Source organism: Brachypodium distachyon, chromosome 4, assembly GCF_000005505.3.
Source record: "Brachypodium distachyon strain Bd21 chromosome 4, Brachypodium_distachyon_v3.0, whole genome shotgun sequence".
Classification (NCBI taxonomy): Eukaryota; Viridiplantae; Streptophyta; class Magnoliopsida; order Poales; family Poaceae; genus Brachypodium; species Brachypodium distachyon.
In genome coordinates, this window is record NC_016134.3 from 3,108,643 (window position 1) to 3,118,213 (window position 9,571).

Genomic DNA, 9,571 nt, shown 5'->3' on the forward strand with positions numbered 1-9,571 from the left:
CAAAATGTGATTGTTGTCTCGGTCTCGTGGTCACAAAAGGGACAGCGCACCGGGTGATCCATACCGCGGCGTTCAAGGCGGTCCGCCATCCAGCAACGTCCTGCAAGGCCGACCACGCGAAGAACTTGCACCCGTCCAGAGCCCTGGATTTCCAAATCCGGTCACGTGGCTGAACCTTGGCTCGACTGGTTTGGACCGGGCTGGTGCAGTTCCGTTTGTCCAGCAAGGGGCCCAATGATCAATTCTCACCAACCATTTTAGCCAACTCCCGGACAAGTACGTGGGTTTTACGATTGAGTGGGCTCCAGAAAAGCCACTTTTGTATGCTTACAAACGATTAACGATCCATCCTGGAGCCCAAATCTGAAGCCGGGTGTGAAAGCCCATAACGGACGAACCCATATTAGCCCATAACATGACGAGTCTGCACGGAAAATGGAGGACAACAATCTCAACAAAAGAACAAAAAGAGGAAAATAGAGTCCAAGATCAAATTACCCTCGCGTAGGAGATGGTAAATCCAGCCTTTGGATCAGGACTCGGTCAGCCAGGTATCTTGCTCAGGACTCTTAGGACAGGATCATTCGCAAGCAGGTGAATAATGATGATAGCTGGCTGGCTGGCTTTCCCAAGCACTGACCTCGTATACATGTACATCAGTACATGGGCTATATACAAATTGTGGGTATAAAAACGCCAAGAACCACAGCTTTTAGAGTATGGATACTCCTGTTCATGTCTTGAAAACTAAACAGTCTGTTTTTGGCCCTAACCCTTAGCCGATTCTTTTTTTTTAGAATATTTTGTTTTCGTTTCTACTCCCTCCGTTCCATATGACTTTCTGTTACATGTGTTTAAACGTTTTTAAGCATAGATACATAGTCGCTTAACATGGCACGCAGGGAGTAGTACCTTTTTTCGGCCAAACTCTCTGTTTTTGGGCTTTTGGCCCTAACATTAGCCGATTCCCAACCCATATAGGCCTGAGGCTGGTCCGTTGGCTTTACGAGCAAGTGGACTCCAGAAAAAGGCCTCCTATGTTGGCCTACAAACTAAACGATTTACAGTCCATCATAGAGCCCGAAGCCCACGTGTGACAGCCCATTGTAACTGAACGCCCATAACTCGACGACTGTGCACGGAAAATGGAGTACACCGATCTCAACAAGGAAAAAAGGGAAAATCCGCTCAAAGGAAAAAGTAGAAAAAAGAAAGAAACTGGAGGCCAAGATCAAATTGCCTTCGCGTAGGAGATAATAAATCCAGCCGTTCGATCACGACTTGGTCAGCAAGGTATCTTACTGCTCAGGCCTCTTCGCATAGGATCATGTGCAGGTGTATAGTGATGCCGGTAGCTGGCTGTCGCAAGCACTGACCTCGTCTACATGTGCATGAGCAATATACAAATCGTAAACCCAGATTTTACAATACTTACGGTGGATACTCTTTTTAAAAAAATAACATGTTTACTAAACGTAAAAGACTTTTTTAGGAGGGTGTACAGTACAGATGTAAAAATGTGAAAAACTTGCTTGTACATTCTAGCAGATTGAGATGACAAATATGTAAAAAGAGTCTAATTAGACGAGATTATTATAATTCACCGCAACAATGCAGTACAAACTAACTCGCAACAAACTCAACAGCAGTAGCTAAACTGAAGGGTCTACTTCTAGAAACGAAGATTCCTTCTATTCTTGCAAGAGAAGTTCACCAAATTCTTGACTTGGTCAGATTGTTGACAGTTTGACACAACTCCATACGCTCAAGGGAGTAGCACTATAAATAAATAAACAGAGGAATGGACCACTGCAAGTCATCCATTTTAATACCCTGTTCAGGTCAGGTTCAGTTCATCTGATGCTCCAAATACAGTTATCTCCTGCGATACCATATTCGCCTTGATCTCCCGGATCACAACCTGAGCAATATATATCAAACAAGATCGCACTAGCCCCCCGTAGTTAACTTATAATTCTGGATTGTACAAAGATTCCTTGTTTCGCTCAACTTGTCATGTAGTCAAAGTGTCAAACCATACTTTTGCCTTTTAGTTGTCTTTTCCAGGAACAGCAGCAGGTACTCTGCATGTGTCTTGATAGTTGCTACCCCCATGTGGTCTCAGTATCGCTTCATCTTCACTTGGAGTGATTGTTTCAGATCCATGCGCTAGAAAATATCCTCATAATCTTGTTAAGCATATTTCCTTGGATTTGGTTCAGGGTATGACACTTAATTATGCTGGGGTTTTCAGTTTTGTCCGCTCTATGGCTCAGACTCCCAGTTGATCATCGCCTCAAATCTCTACTATAGCACAAATAACATATAATTAACTGAAATAGAATTAAGCTCCCTGCTCCTTCTCACAAACATAACTTTACAACCTGCGAGAAAATCTGCAGCCAAAACAGATGGAACAGGGCACGGAGCAACGATAAGATGGACGTTTTCTAGATGGAACTGGGATAAGCCTATTTCTTTCGAAGCGGATTAATACACCAAATCCTTTTATTGTTGCTGAGCTACGGAGGGCTGATCAAGCATATAACCTTTTATCTGTTGCAAAGAGCTTTTATTTAGCTACTTCCTCAACACATAAAAAGTATCGCCTATTTTGTACTAAGTTAGTACATATTTTGTACTATGCGGGCGACACTTTTTATGAATGGGAGGTAGTAGCAGTCAAGGAAGATGACCTGTTCTGTGGGAGCTCATACACCGGTTCTGCAGCACCTGATCTGTGATGATATGTTGCACGAAACCTTGCACCGGATGTACCTCACATCACACGTTCTCTTCTTTTTCTAAAGCTTGTGTGCAGTTTTCTTAAGATTTTAATGCAAGATGATTATGATGGTTACTTGGAAGATCCAGCTTATCCCAAATCGGTGCAATTACACCCTGGATGCATGGAATCGTCACAAATCAGACAACAATAAAGTCTGAAAAGCTCATATCTTTGGCAATTATTGGGATAGCAATGCATAAGCGGTAGTACTCGCACTAGTACTATCATTCAGTGTCCATTTTCTGTGTGGGGGAAACAAAAGAAAGGTCCTACTCGTACTACTAGAACTCCAGTCAGCTACTAGCCGCCTGCCTGCCTCCCTATGATTGCACAGAAAAAAAGGTGACCTGTTTTGGCTGAATTCACAATATGTCAGGGCCATGTCAAGTGAATGGATGATCTGGGCTACACAATCCAAATATGCAAAGTCACAACAAATGGAAACATCCTGGTAGTACCTTCCTTATCCTTTATGAAGCAGAAATGTGCACATCAGCTCTGGACAGTTCAAAGTATCTTATGCTCAGCAATGCCAGGTAAAATATTTGATTTGCTGTCACAAACATGACTCATGAATGAATTGAACTTGACATCTGAAAAGATAATTCTCCAGGTACAGAAAATAATAGACTAGGCAAAACCAGGGTTGGTAATAAAATTCATACAAAGTTTATGCCTGCCACAGTGCAGTAAGCACCTAGAACACAGTGACTAGTGTCAATTACAACCTGATCAACTGACTAGATTGATCACAGGCACAGATGATTGCTTCAGGGAACATCATCCAGATCAGGAGAGCCAACTCTAATCTCTAGATAGCTAGCATTAGGCAGCAACAGACTGCATAACCATCTAGTTCACACCATATAAAACGATGGATATATAGCATGCATACTATCTTGTTGATTTACCGCATCTTGAGCTACCCATCTTCCTCATAACCTGCATTGCATCAATTGGATCCTATGAGCAGAATAACCTGAATTTTGGAATGAAAAGTATGCACCGAGTTCTGGATAGGCATATCTCAAGACACTGAATCCACTGAGCCAAGGCTACTAACTAGAGCATGTACTCATGCGCAAGACACAGCCACTATATAGACATAACTAGATCTATATTTTGTAGCCAAGTGAAAACAAGAACAGCTAAAAGTGAGAGCTAGCATCATTTGCCACCCATGACGAAATGGCGTAGAGGATGCGCCCCTTCCATCCCTCCAAGAGCCAGTTGTGATCTACATCAATCACAAAGTCCTTGTGGTAGCAGTCCTTGACCTTGTCTCTCACAGTCTCAATGATATCTGGATTCAATGGCAGCTGCTTCAAACCAGCTCGTTGATTCCTTACCTGCCATTGCTTATATGTCTCAGGGCGCTCCACCCTATCTGCACCCTCACAGGCAATGACATTCAGGGCAGCACGCCCAAAGATGTTCTGCTCAATCAGCATCCTCTGTTCGTTGTCCCTTGGGGTGGTTGTGTCCAGAACATCAAACAAGGCTGAGTAGTAGAATAGAACCTCCCGAAACCGTGTTACGAAGAATGGCGCACTGAAAGAGCCATTCACGATTGCATGGATGAACGCATGGGGTTGCATCTTCCGGATGTTATTCAGCACAATGTCCCTTGGGCTCTCAATCACAACGCTCTCATCCATCAAGTTCTTGAATTGAAACAAGCAGTTCACAATGAGTACCTCTTCGGGATCAATGTTCAGATCCTCTTTACGGAGCGATTCCATATTTGTCACGGCAATGGCATTGTACTTGAATGGCACCTTGAACTCACTGGCATACTTACTGAGCCTACGGCCTGTCTCTTCAATGCGCCCTGCCGGCCGGAACCCAGGCTGAGGGAGGTCAATTCCGGTGATCCTTACCTCTGGCGGCCCTCCCTCCCTTTCTGATATCCTACGGAGAAAACATGGCCACTGGAACCCATACTGTATGCCATAATCGATGATATGTATCTTCTTCTTCCCCAAGGAGGCATTGTAGATTGTGAAATTTGAGAATATGAAGCACACCTTCTTGAAACAGATGGCCGCCATGTACAGCTGGTACGCTTTGAGCATGTCCACGGCTGAGATGCGTGTTGCCATCAGCGACTGATGCACCAAGCCTCCAGTTCCTGCCAGACGTGCCTGAAGGCCTTCTGCAAAGCAATGCGCGAGGCGCTGCGTTCCATCACCATCATGGCGAGCGTGCAGCTTGATCTGCTTCAGGAGCTCTGTAGCACTCCTGCGGTCATCCGTGGCCACAGCCTGCGCGCAATGGATGAGCAGCGTACGCAGGTCCACCACATCCGAACCACCACGCCGGCCCCTTCCCTTCCCATTCCCCACCTTCCCGCTGCCAGTATCGTTCTTGGCCACCGCCTCCTGCATGGCGATCCGCAGACTCTGCATCTGCTCAACGCACATCTCAGGGGAGGGCATCAGCACCCTGTCGAACAACTCCCGTGCACTGATGTCCTCGCCCTGCAGTGCGCTCTGCTTGTTGCTCCTGCCGAGCTCCCGCTCCAGCTCGTCGTCACGGTAGGGGTTCTTCCGACCCCTGCTGCCGCCGTGGGAGTTGGCCGAGACCGCATCCACAGGCTCCTCCTTTTTCACGCTCGCCACTGCTGTCGGCGCCGACACAGGGGCTGCGCGGCCATTGAACCCAACAACGAGTTGATCCTCCTTGGGCAGGAACTTGTTGCCCTCCTCGACGCCCTTGAGGAACTGGCCTGAGGAGGCCTCGAGGTCGATGACGAGGTTGCCCTGGCTGGGGAGGAACTTGTTGGCCTCCTCCATGCCCTTGAGGAAGGCGGAGCTCATGAGATCGGAGTTTGCCCCGGCGCTGAAGAAGGCAGCGGGGTCGATGTCGTACTGGAACGGCTGGCTGTCGTAGGAGTCGACGGCGGCGGGCGTGGGCGGCAGGGGCCCGGCCGGGGAGAAGGAGGCGTCGGACGGGGAGCACGGGTTGTTGTTGTTGTTGCTGTCCGAGGAGGTGGTGTTGGAGGACGGATCGGAGAGGATGTCGAGGAAGGGCTGCTGCGCCTGGAGCAGCGCCGGGTTGTCCGGGAAGTCGTAGAAGAACTTGTCGTCGATGTCCTCCTCCATGAGCATGCGGGAGATGAAGGGCAGCACGAGGTCCTCTGGCGTGGAAGACGACTTGTCATCACCCCCGCCACCGCCTCCGCCGCCGCCGCCGCCGCTGCCGAGGTCGTCGTAGTCGGAGCGTTGCTGCTGCTGCTGCGGCTGCTCGTGGTGAGGGGTTGGGGGGAGATCGAGGTAGGCGGAGAGCGAAGAGGGGGGCGAGCCGGGGACGAGGTCGGAGAGGTAGAGGTAGAGGGAGGGGTCGTCGGAGCCGGGGGAGTCCATGGCGGAGGGGAGGTAGGGGGAGGAGCCCATGGCGAAGGCGGCGGCGGCAGGGCGAGAGCGGTGCGGGGTTTAGCTGCTTTGTAGAGGTTGCGGGGGGGCGGCGGAAGGTTCTGGGAAGGAGAGGGGATGGAGGTTGGATTGGGATTGGCCACCGGAGAGAGAGAGAGGGAGAGGAAAATGGGGGGCTTTGGTTGGGGATGAGAAGAGAAGAAGGAGAAGGAGACGGTCTTGGAGACCCACCCGGGTGGACGGAATATTCTGGCGTTTCTGCGGCGGGGGAAGCGTGGGCCGGGCTGTGGCTTGGGAAGGCCAGTTTTGGGCTCGGCCCGGCCCGGACACGGTCTCGTCACGTGCTGGACTCCCGTTTGTGTGTCATGAAAAAATGGAAAATCCAGCTCTAAAAGAAATGGACAATCAAGTGACACAGCTGCTCCTGAAGTTTCTGATGATATACAGTAATTTTTACAAGTTAAAAATCATGTTACATGAGTTAAATCGTCGACCTAAAGATAAGTGCAGACCAATAAACCGAAACGGAGGGAGTAGAAAATTTGTCATCGGATTCACCGCGCCATGAAACTAGGTTCCGACTGGTTATAGAACGGTAAATGAGTAATTATTATAAAGAGATCGGTCTAATTGAGTCGGGTTCGTAGCTACATGCTGGCTTCGCCACTGAGAAAATCTATTTGTGGTGTCCTTATGTTGCCCCTTTGTATTCGGAGGAGGTCGCTGCTAGGAGGAGCATGAGGGAGAAGAAGGGTGTCGCTTACGTCGGCGGCGACCCCTGTGGAATCACAAGTCCCTGTGATACGGTGTTCGGATAGTAGACAAAAGCAACTTGATGGGTGGGCATTGGCCGTAGAAGGCCCGATGAAGATGGTTAGGGTCTCGGGAGAGGTGGCCGACTGTTCCAATCTGCAGATGGTTAGGGTGGCCATCAAACAGCTGTTCTATAGGATTTTAGTGGCCGGGGAGCAGGGGCGGGGTGCCATTGCCCATGGAACCCCTTCCAAAGAAGCCAAAAAAGTTACCCTATGCAGTATGCTTAATGTTCATTATTCTAGTCTAGTTATAAAATGGTGTCCGTTGTGGCACCACACTATTTAATCCTAGATTGGCCACTGCCCGGAGACAGGCGAGACCCATCTACGGTACTTTCTTTGTCGTATATTAATTGTCGAAATATTACATGTACTCAAGATGATTTTTAGGCATACATATATATATATATATCTATACTTGGACAAAGTCGAGTCACTTAATATGGGACGGAGGAGAAAATATGTTTTTGTTTTGTTTTGTAAATGAGACAGTGAATTGCCAAAAATCAATATGAACTACCATAGGTTGATAGTAAATACTCCTAGAAACCCTAAACTGATCCTAAACTCCACTGGCTACCAGAATAGTCCGTATGTAGAGTGTAGATTCACTATAGTATATACTCCGGCTAGACAGCCTAGACTAACGTGTCCCGGCCGATGATTCGGGCGATCCAATCTTGCATTCAAAGCTGGCACGCCGTCGTTCGATCGTTCCTCAGCATGGAAGGACCTCGACGACCGTGCAAGCCGTTGAAGGCACTAAATGGGAGCCATGCATATCCTGCCCCCGGCCTCCATGCGCGCGCTAGATTGAAAGTGCTCCTTTACCAAAAGAAAAAATAAACGCTATCCCCTCGCTCTAAGGAAAACGACATCTTTTATTTTTCTCCTTTGTGCTCACTCACCAGTCACCACGCAGCTGCGTTAGGAAAGCAACATCTTTGTCAGGTCGACCGTGGCAGATATACTTTGGGAGCTTCGATCTTTAGAAAAGTGGGCCATATATCTCTACATTTCCGTTTTCCTTTTGACAGAAATTAATCCGGGCCCTGTCATATTTCTACTAGTTTCCTTTATTTCTCGCAGAGCAAAGAAGTTGAACTGTGTTATTTTCCATAACAATGTGAGTAAAATTTAGCACAGAAAATTCTTTAAAAAATTTGAAAGAGGAATATATTAACTCGGCATGAGATTACAATGATAAGTGCAGTTCAAAATAGTTATCTTTGTGCTAAATCTGGTCCAAATATCAGTAAAGCTAAAATGTGGTTCGACCTATCACTCTACGGTAGCTAGCTAGCTAGCTACTACTATGGTTCCAATGAAATTACTCTTTTTACTCTATACTTTCTATTATATTACAAACATGACAACAAGACCATGTACATGCACTGCACGTGTCATGCCTCATCTGGTGCTACCATTCTTTAGCTGATCTTACCTCATGGTACCAAGTTTAAATATGGTCCATTATGAAAATGTCTTTTTTAGACAAAATCAGTCCATCGTGTCATCGAGAGATTCAAATCTCAGTTTGGCCCAAAACTAAAGTGCAAGGGAGAAAAAACATGCTGACAAAGAAATCCAAAACGGAAGAAATTGGAGTTTCCCTTAGTTTACTACACAAGCACCTAGATTTGGGTTGATTCGAGTTGCAGCTAGCCAGTCCTTCCGTTGCATTCTATCAGTGTGATTCTTGGCTTTGGCCTTTGGGAGCGAATAGGATACCGGACATGTTTATCATCAGTTTATGATCTGCAGGCTCAATTATGCCAAGTGGATACCGACATGTCCACCTCAACACCTCGTAGCAGGGGACGCTTGTTGTATCCAGCCAACGCACGAATCAACTTTCTTAGAAACTACGAGTAGTAGTATATCCATTTCTTCGTGAGGGTAGTACTTCGAAATATATGTTCAGGGGAAGATTCCGTTGTCTAGAAAAACACAATACTAGGGTCCAGACTCCAGACTTCCGGAGGCAAACGGGCCGGGGAGTATTTTCCTCAAGAAAAAAAGTTTCTCTGATTGATGGCTGCCGTTCTTGTCCGTAGCAAACTTTCTGTCATAGCTGTCGACCGTGAATTCGGCTGCTGACGGGAGCCATGGATGCAATTAAATCGGCATCACCCAGTTGAATACAGCGACAACTGAGCAAGCAGAGAAGTCAAAATTACAAATGATACTAGAATACAAAAAGTGTACAATGTTAAAAAAAACAATTGAAATTCTTTCGAGTGGCTAAATCCTTAATACCCACTTTTCTGAGCTGCAAACTCCGAATTTCACTTTTCAAATCCAAATTGTTGTTCCTCCACGGTTGATTCATGCTAGTTGAGTAAATGTAAAGTTTTCATGTAAAACACTGTTGCACCTTAGGCCCAAAAAAAATCTGCATGGAAAGTATAATTTTTAAGCAGTTCTAAACTTTTTTTCTTACGCCTCGTGCAAAATCTGTCCATGAAAACTTCCAGAATCAAAGGGCACTAACAAGATTTGTTTTCTTCAAAAACCTATTATGCACATGCAAAAATGTTTTTTGCCTCCAAGTGTATACTTCCTTCGAATTACCCAGACGCCTCGCTCTCTCT

General features: G+C 46.8%; 1 protein-coding gene across 1 annotated transcript; it reads right to left on the minus strand.

Annotated features, from left to right (window-relative positions):
- Positions 1-3,360: 3,360 nt before the first annotated feature.
- On the minus strand, positions 3,361-6,328 carry LOC100836508 (scarecrow-like protein 34). Its single transcript, XM_003579217.4, has one exon. The coding sequence runs from the start codon at positions 6,181-6,183 to the stop codon at positions 3,937-3,939; it is 2,247 nt and encodes a 748-aa protein (XP_003579265.1). The 5' UTR covers positions 6,184-6,328; the 3' UTR covers positions 3,361-3,936.
- Between the last annotated feature and the right edge of the window lie 3,243 nt (positions 6,329-9,571).

What these genes read in the sequence shown, in the direction of transcription:
- LOC100836508 (XM_003579217.4), bottom strand. Translation starts at nt 6,183, where the DNA reads ATGGGCTCCTCCCCCTACCTCCCCTCCGCCATGGACTCCCCCGGCTCC.